This window comes from Rutilus rutilus (assembly GCF_951802725.1).
Source record: "Rutilus rutilus genome assembly, chromosome: 1".
Taxonomy (NCBI): domain Eukaryota; kingdom Metazoa; phylum Chordata; class Actinopteri; order Cypriniformes; family Leuciscidae; genus Rutilus; species Rutilus rutilus.
In genome coordinates, this window is record NC_140209.1 from 15,135,699 (window position 1) to 15,156,452 (window position 20,754).

The 20,754-nt window shown below is 39.1% G+C and overlaps 1 protein-coding gene across 1 annotated transcript; it reads right to left on the reverse strand.

Moving 5' to 3' along the window:
- Positions 1–1,397: 1,397 nt before the first annotated feature.
- On the reverse strand, positions 1,398–14,972 carry LOC311305528 (interferon-induced very large GTPase 1-like). The gene is made up of 5 exons (XM_084433300.1): positions 14,915–14,972; positions 12,965–13,534; positions 12,297–12,899; positions 9,450–10,546; positions 1,398–4,603 (listed from the first exon to the last, which is right to left on the reverse strand). Coding segments are annotated over exons 1-5 (4,854 nt in total). The 5' UTR covers positions 14,916–14,972; the 3' UTR covers positions 1,398–2,020.
- Positions 14,973–20,754: the final 5,782 nt, after the last annotated feature.

Sequence of the window (20,754 nt, forward strand, 5' to 3'; positions counted from 1 at the left end):
TTTTGAGCACTTTCCTTGTGCTTTTGGATCAGTAGTTGTGGTGTAGTCTTGGAGTTCCTGTGCCTGTTGCCACCAAGTCTTGCTGCAGGTCTTTTGTAGTCACTCGAGGTCTTTTCTGAACCTGCCTTCTCAGAAATCTGGTTGCAGCCATTAGCCGCGTTTCCACTGTCGGGCCAGGGCCGGGCCGTGCTAGTGTGTGCCAGGGCCAGTCGCGTTTCCACTGTCACTTCCGGGGCTTGATCGGGGCTTACTCGGGGCCAACGGCCAGGATTTCTGGCCCGTCGAATACCTTGGGCCAAAGCGGGCCAGCTCGGGCTAGAGGAGTGGTTACCAACAGAGGAGGAGTTTACCTTGGGAGACGGCAGCGCCGGATGATTCTGTCAGCATTTAAGACTTAAAAATAAAATAATTTAAATCGCGTTCATGTTTGAATGCCTTCTGTTTGTGATGCAAAAGACTATGCGCGCTAGCCGTTACCATAGTAAACATAGTAAACGCTTGAAGATACACATAGTAAAAAAAAAAACATAGCGAATGCTTGAAGAAATCAGACCAATCTTAAAGGCTATCACAGTCATGTTTTTATTTGATCTGTCATAGCCTACGTCTCGTCTCTTTAAACCGGACTATCAAAAAATAAAGTAACTTTTTTTTTCGGGAGCTTCCTCTGTTTCTCTGACTGAAAATATCTGTATGGGAGTCGAGAGAGTGCTAAAGCTCCTCAGGTCGTATGGCATATATTTGTAGAAATTATAATTTTTTCTAAATGTGATGGATTATGTCCTGTAACTAAGTTACCAGATAAAGAAACAGACGCGACTGAAAAAGTAAGTGTGTCCTCTTTCTTTTGTGAAATAGACCTAACGGTAATTTATTTCTGAGTGACTAATGTGCAATTTTTACATAAATTAATTCATTATGATCAATGTATCACTTTTTATTGTAAACCTGTGGTAAAACATCGATGCTTGGGTTTTAAATATTCAAGTAGCTGCTAAACAAACAAACAAAAAAAAGCTAGCAAACGGCCGCTTTTATCGTGTTTGTTTTCAACGCTGTTTCCAGTGATATCTGATTAGTTTTCTGATAAAACTTCCATTTGTTGGTGAAATGATGGGTTAGTGTGACGTTGTCCCAGAGAGGCGTGTTACGGGCGTGTTTTAGTGAAGCGCTGTGGAGCTTCTGGCCCGACAGTGGAAACGCATGCCCGGTGCTATTGGCCCGAGGCTATTAGCCCGGCACGGCCCGTTTAAAGCCCTGGCCCAGCCCTGGCCCGACAGTGGAAACGCGGCTATTGATAGCTTCCTTGTTTCAGTAACTTCACTTACCATGCATAAACATAATTTTCTCAAAACTACAAACTTTTACATACATGCTTACATACATATTTTGTGCTGAATAGAGTTTAATCAGACTTTAGACATGAAAATGTTACAAGTACCAGGAATAAGCACAAATGTCAGGGCATGTCAGAACACCTCAGACCCTAGAGGGTTAATGTGACACAAGGGATTTTGTTTTGTAACATGCAGCCATTTTTTTAGCCAAAGATCCTCAATATTTTAAAGGACATACGAAGAATGTTGTTCTAAGAATGTTTACTGCCAACATTACGAGAACATTCATAAAATATGAATGAGAATATTTAAATTCATGAACATTGCTTTGAAAGTGTTTAATTATAACACTTGCATAACCTTTACATAAATCCAAGAGAAATGTTAGAAACAACAATTATGGGGCAATCAACAAAACTTTCCCAAATTTCAAGTGTTTTTTGTTTGTTTGTTTGTTTGTTTGTTTAAACGGCAAACACACAAAACACAATCTTACATATGAGATCATTTAAAGTTAGTTATCAATCTAATGTTTGAAGGATGTTTATGAATGTTCTAAGAATGTTTTCTATCAACATTATGAAGACATTAAAAAAAATCATATTTTAAAAACATATTATTAACGTTACCGGAAGAATGTTTATTCATAACTTTGAGAGAACCTTGCAGAACATTAGCCAAAGTTATGACAACATTCCATGTTGGCTGGGAACGAATCGTTCCTTCAGTAAGTACTCCCAGAAATGTTTAATATAATCTTTTAACTCTATCAGCATCATTCCATGTGACTTTGAGGCAAAAGTTGTAATAGTTTTCTTTAGTTCCTGAATGTTGTCACAGTAGTTTGGGTTTGGTGGTGCCATGGGTGGGTTTCCCTCCCAGAGCTGAGAAAAATACTTCACATCATACTGAACATCAAATCCAGCAACATCACTGAAACATTCTGCATCACTGACTTCATCTTTAGCAGCAAGTTTTGTCATATCATCCAGTTTCTCCTGCAGTCGTTTCTTTCCCTCCATGTTTTTCTCTGCAGTTGTGACATAAGAAAAGTTCTGATGCACAAACACACAGCTGGGATTCAGTCTGACCTTCTTCATCCTCATGAAGGCCTTAAAAACAATCTGAAGAATCTCCTGCAATTCAGTTGGGTTTTCTCCAAAGATATTGATCAATGTCAGATTTCCAAGACCAACAACAAATGTGGCCAATTCATTATCATGATGTCTTGTTGAACTTCCAGCCAGTTGTAGACCCTCAGTATCAACGACCAGAATATAGTCAAAGTTCATCTGTGGTTTCATCTCCTCTGAGACTCTGACCAGCTGCATGAAAGCTCCTCTGGTGCACCTGCCAGCACTGACGGCAAACTGGAGCCCAAACATGGCGTTCAGCATGGTGGATTTCCCAGAGCTCTGAAGCCCTAAAACTGACACCACAAAGACTCTCTGGTGTCCCAGTTTCTGGATGAGTTCTTCTAGAACAGCAGAGATCCAGATCACAGGAACATGAGCAGCATCTCCATCCATCAGCTCCAGTGGAAATCCAGAGATCATCATCTCTGCGGCAAGACTCGGGAGAGAAGAGAAGTCAAACTGCAGGCCTTTCTTTTGCTTCTTCACAGATGAACATGATTCAAAGATCTGACCGATCTCCCTCATGATGTCCTCCAAACCAAAGCCTGCATCTTGAAGATCCTCAGATAGTTTGACATGTTTCTTTGGTTTAGGGTGGGGTTGTCCATATTTATCAGGTTTCTCTTTCAGTTTTACAGTTGACAATTTTTCATTAGACTTGAGGCCACCTGAAGTTTGTTCATCCAGGAGGATTGTGAGCCATTTGAGGAAAAACATCTTCTCATGTTCAGCATTTGAGTTAATTTCTGTAATAAAGAACTTTATAATCTCACTGATGTCAGATTTATTCTGCTGTTCACGGATTTTATTCATTTCTGTTTTCTTTTTATTTGTTTCCTTTTCATTTCCTTGTTCTTCGCCTTGAATTTTATGTAGTTCTCTGTTCTTCTGACACCATTGATGCCACAATTTCCCCTGACAGGGCAGAATTGATTCTTTATTTTTTATCAAATCTTTCTTCTTCAGTAAACTCATCATCTGCTGTGCAGCATCTCTTCCTCTCCTGCAGTCATCATCATCTTCCTCATCTACTCTGGTGTCTGAATGTTTGGCTATATCTTCAAGTCTGAAAGTGGAAGATGAATCTGAGAGACAATCATTTATCGCTCTTCTGAGTTCTTCAGATACATCTGACTGATTTCTGTCTTTCAAACCAATGTTGTATTTCCCTTTCTGCATCTCAGGTAGAGTTGAAACATCCTCAGTAAAAAGACAAATAAGAGGCTTTGAGTCATTGTAGAGTTTTTGAACTTCTGTCATGCTTCTGTCATTCCTCTGAAGTTTTGGCAGAATAACAACATTGACTGAGGCCATTTCAGAGATGATCTGCAGCTGTTTATCATTGTGTCCTGCATCACCGTGTAGATTACAGAACGCAACACAGTCAGTGAATTTATCCATGTTTTTCCCAGAGGGGCAGAACCAGGCGATCTCCACCACTCCATCCATCAGGACTCTGGATCTGCTGCTGCCTGGGCAGTTCCTGTGGAAGAACGTGTTGTGTTTCTCATTGATCAGACTGTTCATCAGCTCAGACTTGGATGAAGAGACAGAGCCAAACCTGAAGAAAAACACCATTGGAGTTTCTGCTTTGTAGATAGGGAAGGTTTGACTGATGGTTTCATTGTTGGTGTTTCTCATCTTCCAGCTCTTGTTGATTTGTCTGAATGTCCAGAGAGGAAACTCAATATGTTGTGTGAATGGATCAGGAACAAGCAGAGGCAGAGCATACTGACACTGGGAAAGTTTAGTGACCATCAGCTGCTTCAGGAGACCATCAGCACAGTGAAATACGGCCATCTGAACATCCATCGGGTGAATTCGCTCAGGTTGACTCATTCCTTGGTTTGATAAAGATAAATCTTTAAAAATATCACTCTCATCTTCAAATGAGTCACTGGTCTCTTTAGCATGAATGTATCTTGCTCTGTAGTTCATCATCAGTAGTTTTTGTATGAAAGTTTGAATCAGCTCCTCTTCAGCACAAGACTCATGGGACTGTAATGAATGTTTAGTTATCCGAAGAACATCTGCTGCTTTCAGTTTATTGTGGCGTCTGTGAAGATGAAGTCTATGAAATAGATTCTCTACTGCTCTGACTCCTGCTGTTCCATTGCCTTTGTTTTCTCCCTGTTTAACAGACAACAATACAGTAAACTAAAACAAATAATTTCATTCAACTATTGTTATTATTAAAAGCAATAATATATCAAATCAAATCAAATCAAGTATATTGGTATAGCGCTTTTCACAATACAGATTGTATCAAAGCAGCTTCACAGTATTAAATTAAAATAAAATAATACAACAAAGTTTGTTTCTAGTGGAATTTATTGATTGATAGAATAAAATTAAATATCCCCAAAATATCCCCAACTGAGCAAGCCAAAGGCAACAGTGGCAAGGAACCGAAAAAAACTCCATCAAGTGACCTAATGGTGTCCTAAAACTTATCAGGTGACCTAATGGAGAAAAAAAAAAAAAAACCTTGGGAGAACCCAGGCTCAGTCTGGGGCCAGTTCTCCTCTGGCATTTATGAACTAGAGGCCGGATTGTAGTTTGAACTGTAAGATTAACAATATTATATGAATGCCTGGCCGAAAAGATGCGTCTTTAATCTAGTTTTAAACTGGGAGAGCGAGTCCGAGCAACGAACAGTATCAGGAAGACTATTCCAGAGTTTCGGAGCCAAATGTGAAAATGCTCTCCCTCCTTTGGTTGATCTGGATATCCTAGGTATGACCAAAAGCCTCGAATTTATTGATCTTAAAGAGCGCGATGGATTATAGGGCGATAGAAGATCCGTTAAATAGACTGGAGCTAAGCCGTTTAGGGCTTTATAAGTCAGTAGCAATACCTTATAATTAATACGGAACTTTATAGGTAGCCAATGTAGTGATGATAAAATCGGTGTTATATGATCATATTTTCTTGATCTAGTAAGAACTCTAGCAGCTGCATTTTGTACTAACTGTAGCTTGTTTATTGAGGATGCAGGACAACCAGCTAATAAAGCATTACAGTAATCTAGTCTCGAGGTCATGAATGCATGAACTAACTTTTCTGCATCAGAAACTGATAGCATATTACGTAGCTTAGCAATGTTTCTAAGGTGGAAAAAGGCTGTTTTTGTAACATACGAAATATGATTTTCAAAAGACAGGTTACAATCGAGTATAACACCCAGGTCTTTTACTGTAGAGAATAAAGTAACAGGACATCCTACGATGTCAAAGTTGTATTGTGAGAGGTTCTGTGGGCGTTTTTTTGAACCGATAAGTATTACCTCTGTCTTGTCTGGATTTAATAAAAGAAAATTACGCGTCATCCAATCTTTTATATCTTTAACACACTCTGTCAATTTGGATAATTTAGCGTTTTTATCTGGCCGTGATGAAATATAGATTTGAGTGTCATCAGCATAACAATGGAAACTAATTCCATGTTTCCTTATAATATTTCCAAGTGGCATCATATATATTGAGAATAATAGAGGGCCTAACACAGATCCCTGCGGCACTCCATAGTTTACTGGAGTTATGATCGATTTTTCTCCATTTAAATAGACAAAATGGTAGCGGTCAGATAAGTATGATCTAAACCAGCTTAATGCTTGTCCTTGAACACCAGTATAATTTTGTAGTCGATCTAAGAGTATTGTGTGAACTATTGTATCGAACGCAGCACTAAGATACAGCCTTGGTCAGAAGCTAAAAGTAAATCATTTGTGATTTTAACGAGCGCAGTTTCAGTGCTATGATGCGGCCTGAATCCTGACTGAAACTTTTCATAGATATCATTTTCTTGCAAGAAAGAGCCCAGTTGAGCGAACACAACTTTTTCTAGTATTTTAGACATAAAAGGTAGATTTGAAATGGGTCTATAATTTGCTAGATTATTATGATCTAATTGTGGTTTCTTAATGAGAGGTTTTATAACTGCCAGTTTAAATGTTCTTGGAACATGACCTAAAGATAAAGACGAGTTAATAATATTGAGGAGAGGCTCTTCCACTACAGGTAACACTTCCTTCAGTAGTTTAGTTGGTATAGGATCTAATAAACATGTTGTTGTTTTAGATGAAGTGATAAGTTTATTTAACTCTTTTTGTTCTATAGTTGTAAAGCACTGTAATTGTTCTTGCGGGGGGATAATTGAGGCTGAATTATAAGGCGCGATTGAGGATTGAACGTTTACAATTGTGGTTCTGATGTTTTCTATTTTCTCAGTGAAGAAGTTCATGAAATCATTACTACTAAACTGTAACGGGATATTTTGTTCGGGTGATGTCTGTTTATTTGTTAGTCTAGCCACGGTGTTAAATAAAAACCTAGGATTGTTTTGGTTGTTTTCTATTAGTTTACGGAGGTGCTCAGCCCTGGCCGCTTTTAGGGCCTTTTTATAACGTGACATACTGTCTTTCCACGCGATTCTAAAGACCTCTAAATTAGTTTGTTTCCATTTACGCTCTAAATTACGGGTTTCTCTCTTTAGAACATGCGTAGTATTATTGTACCATGGTGCTTTAATTTTCTCTCTGACTTTTTTTAATTTAATGGGTGCAACAACATCCAATGTTCTAGAGAGAATGGTGCTCATAGTGCTGGTTAGTTCTTCTAGTTCATCTGTTTGTTTGGGTTCAGGCAGCAGCTGAGACAGATTAGATAAGCAATTTGAGAAATTATCTATGGTGGATGGAAGGATTGTTCTGCCTGGTCGATAACGCGGCGCCGCATGACATATTACAGCAGTACGTAATATGCAAGTTACCAAGTAATGGTCAGTGACATCATCACTTTGTGGAATGATATCTATATCGGTTGGATCGGTTCCATATGATATAATTAAATCGAGTGTGTGATTAAGACGATGAGTTGGTCCGGTGACGTTTTGCTTGACCCCAAAGGAATTTAATAAATCTGTAAACGCAGCTCCTAACGCATCATTTGAATTATCTACGTGTATGTTAAAATCTCCAACAATTAATGCTTTATCTACATTGACCAATAGATCTGAGAGAAAATCTGCAAACTCTTTTAGGAAATCAGCGTATGGCCCAGGCGGTCTATATACGGTAGCCAAGGCTAGAGATAATATGGATTTTTTTCTAACATCTAAGAGCGTAACATTTAGTACAAGTACTTCAAACGAAATAAACTTATAACCCGTTTTCTGAGTAACATTGAGAATATCTCTATAGACCGCTGCAACACCGCCGCCACGACCAATCAGATGGGGTTCGTGCTTATAGGAGTATCCTGCTGGAGTAGACTCATTTAGACCAAAATAATCATTAGGTTTAAGCCAAGTTTCAGTAAGGCAAAGTACATCGAAGCTATTATCTGTGACTATTTCATTTACAATAACTGACTTAGGTGTGAGTGATCTAATGTTTAGAAGACCTAGCTTTAAAAATTGTTTTTGTTTACTAATAGCAACATTTTCTGTTTTAATAACAATTAGATTTTTCCTAGATCCTGCAGTAGAATTATTATTTGATCTCACTAAACGAGGAATAGACACAGTTTCTATGCAATGTACTACACTAGTATTTATATCATTTAAATTGGTGCAGGAGAAACTATGATTTGGACTTTTGGTTACTAGTCATTTAATGGTATTTAACATTTTGGAGATGTTATCCGACAGAAGATCCACTCCGAATCTGCTTGGGTGTAAGCCATTGGCACGGAAAAGCCTAGGATGCTCCCAAAACAGATTCCAATTATTTACAAAGAGCAGTTTCTGCTCATTGCACCATGACATTAACCATTCATTTAGCGCGAATAGTCTACTAAACTTTTCATGTCCTAGTCGGTACGTGGGAAGCGGTCCTGACACTATGATCGTTGTTTCAGGCGATGTGCTGCGTACCGTATCGATCAGATTCCTGAAGTCTTTCTTTAGAACCTCTGTCTGGCGCAGCCTGATGTCGGCCCCTCCCGCGTGCAAGACCACAGTTCCGACGCGCTCGTCATCGTTCAGAATCTCGGGTACGCGAGCAGCAATTTCAGAAACACGAGCACCAGGAAAGCAGTGACTAAGCACCTTACTTTTACCTAACGTAGCGTGTACGTGCCGAACGATGGAATCGCCGATGATCACAGCATCGCGTTCGGTTTCGCGAAGTGGGGAGAAGCGGTTTTGTGTGGATAACTCGAAAACCGGGAGGGGCGGAGAGAGTCTTGGTCTAGACCTGACTCGCGTCTTCCGCTGCGGAACCATCCAGGCTTCGTGGTGGCGTGTTGGAGCCGGAGTGAACGAGACCATGGCTGATCGCGACCTCGGCGCTCGGGCTTGGGACCGATGCTGAGTAACGCACGGAGTAGATGAGGTTGGAGTCAGCGGGTTAGTAACGTTAATCACTGATTTGTGTGCATCGGCGCGTGATGTTTCAAGAGCTAACCGCCGGTCTATCAGCTCGGCTTGTCTCACTAAAAGGTCGTGGATCTGTTTCTCAACAGCTTCCAGCTCAGACTGCAACGCGTGCAGCTCAAATGTATCCTCACCTGCACCAGCAGGTAGACTACTTACATCTGATATATTTGCCATGTTTGTTGAGTGTGGAGAAGACGCGTTCAGCCGTGATCCACGGACGTAACCTATAAGAGTATGCAGCGTTGGATCACTAATAGGCTTGAGGCGCGTTGTAACTATGAGGTTTGAGCAGTAGTGCTTCTCAGTGAGGAAAAGTAGAAAATGTTCGTTGTAAGTGAGTTTAAAGGGAAAAATCAAGAATTATAAATCAAATCGATAGAGCTCCAAAGACAACAACGCGTTCAGACGCGACGCATGCGCATTCCTGGAGTGTCGATATACTGTTTCCATGTTACATGACATATCTATAAAAATAATCAAAGCCTTTTCTTTTGTACTCAATCATAACAGATATTCAGTTCATTATGACTGTCAGCATTGCAATGATTATTTCAGTTTATCAGAATATTACTGACTCCAAGATTCTCTGAACACTCACCTGTAGTGAATGATCAGTTTCAGAGCAGATCATCTTCATGATCTTTTCTTTCGCTCGTTCATATTGCTCTCTCCACTCCACTCTTCTTCTCTTCAGTTCATTTTCATGCTGTTCTCCAAGGAGTTTCAGTTTCTCTTCAAAAGTCTTTTGTTGGTCTTCTCTCACATTTATTTCATCTTTCAGTCTCTTCTCTAAATCCTCTAGTTGTCCTTGTCTCTCTCTTCCTATTCTCTCTTTCTCTCTGATTATTCCCTCCATTTCAATCTTGAGTCTCTGAAACTGTTCATCGTAAATCTGTTTTTCTCTCTCCCACCTCTTCCTATCCTCTTCTTCTCTTCTCTTTCTGTCTTCATCATGATTCTCTCTGTCTTCCTCCATCATCATCTTCATTCTTTTTTTCTCTTCTTCTAGTTTGTCCATCAGTTCTTCTCTTTCTCTGACTCTGTCCATCACGATCTTCATCTGTTGTTCTTGTTTTTCTCTTTCTATCTGTCTGAACAACTTACACGAGTAGAAACTCCCTCCGTTTGCTTTCACCATGTTGTCTATCTTCTCCAGTAGATCAGACACCTGTGTTCGGTCTCCAGGCTGATTATTATTGAACACATGGAATCTGTTTCCACATGCTTCAATCAGCTTCATCAAAGCAGATTCAGGTTTCCCCAAACACTGTTCAATAGTTTTGTCCTTCAGATCATCTCCTCTTGTGAAGAGCACCATGGTGTACATTAAAGATTTCTCACCAAACGTCTCTTGGATGATCTTCACTGTTGCTGTTTCTTCTTTAGTGAATCGTCCCAGTGATATCAGTATGAGAATCGCATGTGGTCCTGGCAGTATCATGGAGATGCAGTTGCTGATTTCTCTCTGGATCTCCTCATTAGTAAGTTCAGTATCAAACAGTCCTGGAGTGTCGATCACAGTAACGTGTCGGCCGTTGATTTCAGATGTTTCTATCTGATTCTCTTTAGTAACTGATTCAAAAGACTGCTCCACATTAAATGAGTCTCTTCCTATGATGGTGTTTCCTGTTGCACTCTTCCCAACTCCCGTTTTTCCCAGCAGCACAATCCTCAGATTTTCACACTCTGTTGAACCTTTAAAAGAGGAAGTCCATCAGTCTTAAAGCATAAAACGAGTTTTTCAAATGTCTGATTATGTGACTTGCAGAGTGATCATTTAATCTCTAATAACCCTGTATTTGTGAGAAGTCTGCTTGTGTAGCATGTAGATAGTTTAGTATGGCCTACTAAGGCATTGGGAGGAAGAAAGTCTCTCCTTTCCGACACTCACATCTGAGGTCTTGGAGTCTTTACTAACAAGCTGAGTCCAATCAGGTGTGTTTGATTAGGTAGACATCTAAAATCTGCAGTGCTGGGGGGCTCAAGGACCAGGGATGGAAATCATTAGGTTAAAGTAATGTTTTTATTGATATTATTGACTGTAATCTTTTTGTTTAAACAAGATCAAGTTGACCTCTAAAAGGTCACTGCATAATATGTGCATTTTAGATCCCTGGTGGAACAGTTCAGAGACATACCTCCGTGGGCATTTCCAAAGTCAAATGTAATATGCAAAGTTTAAAGCAATCATTTTAACACAATTGGTGTATCATGACAAATGAGTGTTTATGCCAGGGGCTTGCATTCCATATAAGCTGTGAATGAGTCTCCCATGAGTCTCCAGCCCATAGAAAGGCAAGGGCTGACCAAGGGCTGAAAGTTTGGCAACAGCTTGGTGTGATGGCCACACAGAACGTGCCGCGTTGCCATGCCCATCTTGGGACTTGGCTCCCAGGTGAGACTACAATACGTCAGTATCGACGTAACATCGAACGTAACTGACTGAATGGGAACTGGTAGTTTGCTTATTATAAACCCATCCAATGTAATGACGTCAATTCCATCATCCCGGCAGATACAAATACATTAAAATAAAGTTATTTGTAATCCTAACTTTAATTAATTAATTGTAATCATTGTCATAATCATCTTGGATAAGTTTCTTACATTTATGTTTTGCAAATGAACCCTATAGGCGATGCGCAAACTGCTTTATGCTTTATGTCTTAAAGATATAAAGTGAATAAACTGGTCTTCATCAATTTTATTTCATTTATTTTATTTCAAATTTACATTTCGTCGAATTCGCCCCCTCAAGTCCCTCGGTTCACCCGTGCTCATGAATCAGCACAACATGCAGTTGGCTGAAAAAAAAAATTGGTTCAGACAGTGCTATCATGCATGCTCAGTATCTGCAGCTCGTCAGTTTGAACGTGTCCGAAAGAAACTGTTCTCAGTTCTGTACCATGTAAGTTTGGTAGTGTGCGCATGCTCAGTATCAGCTGCTCGTGCTCATCACTTCTCTCAGCACAACATGTCTCAGTTCAACTTGTGACTTGTGGATCAGCGCTGACTCAAGACTGTTTTGAACGATTCAGTCTGATTTGGTGAACTGGTTTCGAACGTTTTACTAAAAAGAACTGGTTCAAAAGAACAATTCGTTCAGGAACCGGACATCACTATTTCATTTTAGATTTGTATTTTAAAAGACCAAGTTATTTAGATAAATGGTCAGCCTCACTGCTCCAGAGAATTGTAGTAATTTTGTGATTGGCCACAATGATCAGTTTGAGGTTTATAGTAATCTACATTTACTGTGGAACACTAAAGCTTGACCTTTGACCTTGTTTTTGTTCAATCAGAATTGTTTTAGGATGTTTCACCTGTTTTAAAATAAAAACCTAACACAAAAACAATTTGTAAATGTCACATTTGTAAATGTCACATAAAGGTTTTTTATAATTTTGTAATTTTTCTTGCCCCAAACTAATGTTCTGATCACTACCTGTAAATGACAGTAAATGTGTCTCTAGTGAGTCGATTTTCTTCTTCATCTCTTCAAATTGCAGCAGTTTTTTCACCTGCGCCTCAAACAATGTTTTTGTGGAGAAAAACTCTCCTCTGTTGTCTTCCACCATCTGCTCAACGTTCTCCATCAATGTGGACACTTGTGTGGTGGGACCCAAAAAAAAATGTCGTCCTCCAAAAGTCTCAATGACAGACTGTGTTTCTTCATTTAGCTCTGCTGTCTGAAGCTCTGAATTCTGCATTATGACGATCATGATGTGTTTGTTGATTCTGGAGCCGAATATCCTCTGGATCTCCCCCATTTCTGCTTTGTCTTCATCAGTCACTGGAGCTTCAGGAACTATGAGGAGAAAAACATGAACTCCAGGATCACGAAGAGACACACAGCGGAGAGTCTGACGCATAACGTCCTCCTCTGAGAGCTGAATGAGAGCTGGAAGCTCCACCAGACGGATCAGACGCCCATGAAGCTCCACGTCTGATCTTCTGTCTGTCTGCTGCAGGATCAGCTCTGATATGGAGGAGTTTAATGTCCCGTCACTTCCACACACAACCAGATTTAGCTTTTCTCCCTCTGAAACTGATAGAAGAACATGTAAAAAACACAAATTTATCACTAGCAACATCAAATATGTTCACACTCACATCTTTCTGTGGCCTGTTGCTCCATTGTGAAATACTGTGAACCTTCAGCACAAACCAGGTGCCGTCCATCATTCATTTGTACAATGTCGTCAAACGTCTGTAGAAGTTCATCAGGAGAGCTGCTTCTCTGAAGACAGAAGTGTCTGTAGCAGCATTTTCGAATGATTTTATGTACGATGTCATTGGTTTCAGTGGGCTCTTGTGTGGTGAGAACAATGCTGTGTTGAAAAACCTGCTCAGAGAAAGAGTCCAGCACCTTCTCCACACACTCTTGATCTTCTGCTGAACACTGATCATGTTTGAGGAGCAGAACGATCACATGAGGTCCTGGATTAGAAAGATACACACACTCTCTCACTGTCTGTGTGATCTGATGGTCTGAGATGTTTTTCTGGAGCAGCTGAGGACTGTTGATGACCATCACGTGTCTGTCATTCAATCTTCCTCCGACTCTCTCTACAACATCTGGAGGAGCTTCACTGTCAAATGCTGCTCGTCCCAACAGGATGTTTCCTACTCGACTGTTTTCTGACATACTCTTCCCCACCAGAACAATCCTCAGATCACACACTGAAACACAACAGAAAACAACATGTTATTAGATATCCAGTATGGCGTATGTAATGATTTTTACATCAAAAACATCCTAATTTAGAAGTGCACCAAACTGTGTCTTGTTTAAAAAAAACTAATGATGAAAAATAACAACAACTTCCATAATGAAAGTTTCTTTTAAAGGGGTCATGAATTGGGAAATCAAATTTTACTTGATCTTTTGACATGTAAGAAGTCAGTATATAAATATATTGTAAGTTTCAGAACTCAAAAATCAAGCGTAAAAAAATCTAAAATCTATTGATCTTAAAGGGTTACTTCAGGATTTAGCATTAAGCTTTGTATTAGTAGAAAACCTGTAGTATTTTAGAATTACCATGCTTTCCCCCCTCATATCCCCCTGAGAGGAGAGATTTATGTATTTTTTGTCTGGAAAAAATCCTCCGATGACGCAAAAATCGTCATTTTGCGTCATCGGAGGATTTTCTGGCCAGAGGCTAAAGACTACAGCCAGTAGATGCCGTTGTTCCGCATGTTTTCAGTCCGCCCATAGAGGGTGGGATCTCACTCACAGAATGTACACACAGTCAGCCGTCTTTCTTTGGAAGCTAAGCTAGCAGCTCTTGTTCTGTGGAGAAAGCTGAGTAAGTATGGGTAACCATCCTCCTTTTCCCGGACATGTCCGGCGGGCGAGGATCGTTCAAAATGTCCGGGATTCGGCTTTTGCTTTCTGCGGTCGCCATTCATTGTTTACATGCACACCTCATGTTTCAATCTAACTGAATTCATTCCGATCGGTGAATCTGAATGTAGTGTTTACATGAACGCTAAACAAGTGATCGGTTGATGTGCGTTTTAACATTGCTAAGAAAATTCCCGCACCTCCGTTGCGAGACCGGCGCGTCTCAATAATGACGCCACCGGCCTCGCGCCGTTTTCCCGCGGCCGTCAGCCTCGTCCTGCTCACCACAGTAAACATAATGAATGGCGACTGTAGAACGCAAAAGCCGAATCCCGGACATTTTGGGCGATCCCGAAATCCCAGGCAGACTCGTCACGGAGACTCACTAGTAGCCTAACCTTGTTTTCAACTGCGCTGTCTTACCGGTAGGCGTGGCCTCCTAGGGCAGCGAAGCAAGTGCATTCTGGGAGTTGTTGTCTTTCATCCACATAAGCCAAAAATACATTTTCTGGCTTTTCTCAGTCTAGAAAGCTCCAAATTAAAAAATGTCTTCACATTTCTACTACATAAATGACCTATTTTAAATACACATTCATCTTCCCAGAGGTGAAGTATCCCTTTAATGCAACATCAAGTGTCAAGGTTGAATTTATCCTTCTGACCATAATTACCACATTCTCTTCATGTATTTGTTTATCAATTTAAAGACTTACTCGCAGGAGGATGATCTCTGCTCCATCTTTTCCTACGAGCAGGATCCTGGGTAACAATCACTGTACGAAACAAAAGAGAATAATGACAGAATTAAATGACAATGTTCTTGGCCAATCATTTGAATCAGTGATTTGTGTTTGTCACCTGTGCTGGACATGTTTATATTCTGTTTATCTCTCTGTCTCTCTCTTCAGTCTTTAGATGATCTGTGACTCCTGACGTCTGTCTGGTCATCGTCCTGTAAGAGGTTACAAGTCAAGTCACCTTTATTTATATAGCACTTTTTACAAAACAGATTGTTTCAAAGCAGTTTTACAGTGATAACCGGAAAATAATGCAACAAAGTTTGTTTCCAGAAGAAAAAAGCGTCACGGTCCAGCTTAAGTAAATTCAGTGGTTGTTCATTTTTGTTGTAAAAAAGTTATTCATTTAGTTCATTCATATATAACCGCTCTGGAGAAAACCTTGATGTCATCTCCCAGCTCAGTTCAGTTCTCATATAATGTTTTTAGTGTTTTATGTTGTCTAATATGGTTTCATGACTTGACTGAGAAATGAATATAGGCTATTTCAAAAGCGGATCTTACATGGAGTGAGTGACGTGACTTTGCTGGTTGAGGACCAGCATGTCTCCAGACTCGTGTGACACTTTTGCATGTTCACGCAGACATCGGTGGAAACTAAATTTAGAGGTCTTGATTAAAGCATTCATCGGCATTAGGAGCCGTCCAGACAGAAAGCATTTTTCCATTTAAATGTGCTAATTTTCTGTTGTTTTTTTCAATATGAATGCGCTAGATGGGTGGGTTTAATCACTGCGCTCGTGTTTCGTGTCTTTCGACAAAAGTGTCCTAAAAATGCGGCGCTCAAGTTAAAATTCAACTTCTAAAAAAACACGTCTCGAGACCTTGCGTTTTTCCCCCATTTTCCACTGCCCGCGTCTTGCATTTTTGCTTTAAACGTTTTAGCTTTCTTTGTGAACTGCATTTGAGTATCATAATCATAATCATAATCGTGCTGCCACCATGTAGTGAAATATGAAGTGTGTGTTCTCGAATAACTCGGTCCTCATTCATGTGTATGTTCATCTGTAAGTGTTGTTTGGGCTGTTTAATATTAGGATTCTGTTTAAAATCCTCCCGATAAAATATATTCCCGCAGCTATGGGTGTGTTTGTTTAAGGCCCTGTCCACACGAACACGGGAATTTTCAAAACCACAGCTTTTTCTAAGCGGTTTGGCCTATCGTCCACACGCAAACTCAGCATCAGATTGAGCGCCACTATCTCCTTTGTTTACACGAGGCGAATCTGTGCAATGGCGGACCTAGCCAAAATATTGCTGCTAATAACTGTGCTAACAGGGCTTATAACAACGTCAGAATGCAAAACTACGCGGGTCACTGCTTATGACAACATTTGTTAGCCTTCCAGAACCGGTAATTACCTTTTTTCCAGGATTCTGATTGGCCAACTTGGCTTTAAGGTTAGGGTTATATCGCCATCTGTTGGTTTGGCATGCTCTTGACAGCGTGTGTTTTTGCATTTTCATGTGAACGTAGATTTTTTTTTTTAAACATACTTGCGTGTGATTTTTTAAAATAAAAATACACATATACGTGTGGAGTAGTCCTAAGTATTGATTCCACACTTTATCAGTACAACTTCTCAGAACTGGTTTACTACAACTCTAATAAGCAGAACATTCTTGTTTGTCTTGCTGGAGGACATTTTTCTGTGTGCGTGTGGAAAAAGATTGTGATCTGAATTGAAACTTAATCAACCCAAGAAAACCTCTTTCTTTTTTTACCTGAAAATATTTAGAATACCCTTTCTAAATATCTAAAGCAAAACGTAGATCTGTAAATAAAATGTGTACATTTATGGTCGGTTAGTTAACAGTCTAAACCCAGATAGCAAGCAACCATCATATGCTGTGAGAAATCCCACAATATATTTAAAATCAAAGTTCAGAATGTCTGGGATAAGATTAGTGGGATTATTCTACTTTATGATGCTAGAAAACTATACCACCTGATCATCTTTGTTTCTGGTATTCTTAACAACAAATATGTGTGTTATGTGTAACTGTGTTACAAAGACCACAAACTTATACAAAAAGTCAAGCCAACTAAAGAAACACTCAATTTTCACTTAATTTTTTATAAAATATAAACATCTAAACCTCTGTTGATTGTCAAAAAGAACTTCTGCTAAGTTCATGCAAAAAAAAAAAGTGATGTTGGTTCAATGCGGTTAACACTGAAACATTAATATTGATTCAACATCGTTTCAATGGTGGAATGCTATCTGGGAATCTAGATGTGTTTGTAGTAAACTTTTGTGGGACTTTCTCTGGATATTTATTTCCTCATTGGACATAGACATATAGTCATAGGCCTATGTAAATGTGCTGCTCTCCTTAAATACATAAAACTGAAAAATGTAACAGAAGGATTTTAATGATTTAAAGCAGTTTAAGAAATCTGCATTGTCAAATCTACATGAGCAATGTAAAATGCAGACAATGCAAAAAAAAAAAAAAAAAAAAAAATACACCAACGTCTGTTAGTACAACTTAAACTGAATATAAACTAAAGCACTTATTTATACATCTTACACTGTAAAATCCAACAGTGATTATAATTAACACTTTTAGTTAACTTCACTTCACATGTACTTAACACTTAACTTAATTGTAAAATTCTAGTAATCTGTACTATTCACATACTATGCTTTGTTTACTCAGAAAACCCAAGTTAAGATTAATTGATTGGTTTGCATGCTTTTTTCTAGTTAGTCTAACTAATTATATTTTACAGATTTATTTCTGATGTGGTTTTATGACAAAGAATAATAGTGAAACTCACTGACAAATGACAATGCATCTCACATTTGCATTTCATTTAACAAAAATAATGAGAGAGTTTATAAGGAAATGGCATACCTGTATGTTGAGACTCATTATGGCTATGTTTCTTTTTTGCAAGTATACAAAAGTACTTGGGTGGAGTCAGTCACCTTAGAAAGGTAAAAACGTTGCTTCTGTCTGTCCAGTCTGACTGGAAGTGCATGTACAAGGTCAAGCAGTTTTACAGTTCCTGTAAAAATGAATTAATGACAAAGACAACAGCAGAAGACCATAAATACATTCAACAACAAAAAATAAATACAGAGTAAATTAGTAAAATCTGTTTCTAGTCAAGTCACCTTTATTTATATAGTGTGTTATACAATACAGATCATTTCAAAGCAGCTTTACGGAGATAACAGGGAAATAATCTGCATAGCAGTTTTATCTGTACAGCAGATCTAGAAGGAAATAATTTTTCAGCTGAAGTCAGTTCAGTTTTAATTCAGTTCCAGTGTAAAGATCATCAATTACTTATTAAATTAGTTAATTTCATCTATAAAGTAGCTCTGCAGAAAAACAGTGATATATTAGGGAGATATTTTCTTTTAAAGAAAGGGTTAAAGGTGTAAGGAAAAAAAGACACACCCACGAAAATGATTTAAAGGGGTCACATGATAGTTCTAAAATGAACATTATTTTGTGTATTTAATGCAAGGTGTCTACGCAGTTTTGGGTTTAAAAAAGTCAGTATTTTACACATACCATAGACATTATTGTTGCTCCTCTATGCCCCGCCTTTCTGAAACGCGTTGATTTTTACAAAGCTCATCGTTCTGAAAAGCGCGGTGCGCTCTGATTGGCCAGTGATCCAGTGCATTGTGATTGGCCCAAAATACCATATTTGGAACATCTGCTCTCAAAGCAATAATGACAGGTGATAATGTCGGTACTGCATTACCGTTAATGCACTAAAGTTAATATACGCTCGTATATTAACTTTAATTAAGTCATTTAAGTTTGTTAGTTTCATTTTTTTTTTATCGGTTTAATTAAAATATTGTATTTTCAGCAGCCAAATTCCTTGAACACGCCCACACACGCCATCACATTACGATGTAGCATTAGAAATATCCATATTGCGTCTACATTATCTACGATGCACTCTTAATCGCAGTAACAACTGCCACATTACGGTGAGAATTTTAAAATAAAGAAAGCATATATCAAGATATACTTACTCGACTCATTATTTGCAGTACATAATGTCTCATATGTAATAATCCAAACGTGGCGCTCCTTTGGTTCTCTTCTTATTTGGGCAGCTTCAGTTTCCTCACGCATCGCGATTACAGAAACATAACAGCGATTTTATAGTGAAGTAGTGCTAGTGCATCATCGTGACATAGTATTTCTGACGCATGTGCATTAAACAAAAAGTTTATAAATTTCATGCATGGTTAAATGTTATTTCAGCCTTTTCATTTCTGTTCAAGTTTAAGTTGTTCTAACTCATGTGTTGTTAGACTCTGTAAGTTCACAAAACTTGAGTCATTCACCTAAATAAAAGTAAATCATTTTACGGTGTAGTATGTCTGATTAAAATTAAAAGTATTTTAGCTGAATTTAAATGCAAATAAATTTTGTTTAGATTTGTTTAACTTTTGCTCGCTATTAAATGTGGAAATGTATGACAGCATAATGATACTGAAAGTATTCTGTACACAGATGTCGTCACATATATGTCTACGCCTGCTGTTTCCATCCATTCACCACCAGACCTCCATTCGTCTGTTCAACCATTAAGACTTTTTCACTGCACACTAAGTTACAGGTTACCCTGGACTACATTTCCCATGTTCCATGGCTTTAATTATTTCCACATCTGTAGTCAATCATAGGGACTATAAAACACTGATGCACAAGCTCACCGATTGCTGAGTATTGTTAGCCTATACTGCTGTCTAGCTGATAGCATCTTTATGGAGCCTATCCTAGTCTTCCTAGTCTTACTCTTGCTTGTTTGCCCTGTGTTTTGATCCTAGTCTGGTTGTAGAAAACTGACACTTGTAGTTGAGAGTTCATAGAGCAGGAGCTGGTGATAAAAATTTCAACAAGAAGTTGTACTGGAGTATACTATATTGCAGTTTAGAGGAAAAATAAAAGTTTAAGTGCATTAATGCACACACATACAGTGAGAAAAATAAGTATTTGAACACCCTGCTATTTAGCAAGTTCTCCCACTTAGAAATCATGGAGGGGTCTGAAATTGTCATCGTAGGTGCATGTCCACTGTGTGAGACATAATCAAAAAAAAAAAAAAATCCAGAAATCACAATGTATGATTTTTTAACTATTTATTTGTATGATACAGCTGCAAATAAGTATTTGAACACCTGAGAAAATCAATGTTCATATTTGGTACAGTAGCCTTTGTTTGCAATTACAGAGGTCAAACGTTTCCTGTAGTTTTTCACCAGGTTTGCACACACTGCAGGAGGGATTTTGGCCCACTCCTCCACACAGATCTTCTCTAGATCAGTCAGGTTTCTGGGCTGTCGCTGAGAAACACGGAGTTTGAGCTCCCTCCAAAGATTCTCTATTGGGTTTAGGTCTGGAGACTGGCTAGGCCACGCCAGAACCTTGATATGCTTCTTACAGAGCCACTCCTTGGTTATCCTGGCTGTGTGCTTCGGGTCATTGTCATGTTGGAAGACCCAGCCTCGACCCATCTTCAATGCTCTAACTGAGGGAAGGAGGTTGTTCCCCAAAATCTTGCAATACATGGCCCCGGTCATCCTCTCCTTAATACAGTGCAGTCGCCCTGTCCCATGTGCAGAAAAACACCCCCAAAGCATGATGCTACCACCCCCATGCTTCACAGTTGCGATGGTGTTCTTGGGATGGTACTTATCATTCTTCTTCCTCCAAACACGTTTAGTCGAATTATGACCAAAAAGTTCTATTTTGGTCTCATCTGACCACATGAC

Coding starts and splice junctions, on each gene's coding strand:
- LOC311305528 (XM_084433300.1), bottom strand. Junction 10,547..12,296: donor ACATTTACTGTCATTTACAG/GTAGTGATCAGA, acceptor CCTCTTTTAAAG/GTTCAACAGAGTGTGAAAAT. Junction 4,604..9,449: donor AAACTGATCATTCACTACAG/GTGAGTGTTCAG, acceptor TCTGTTAAACAG/GGAGAAAACAAAGGCAATGG.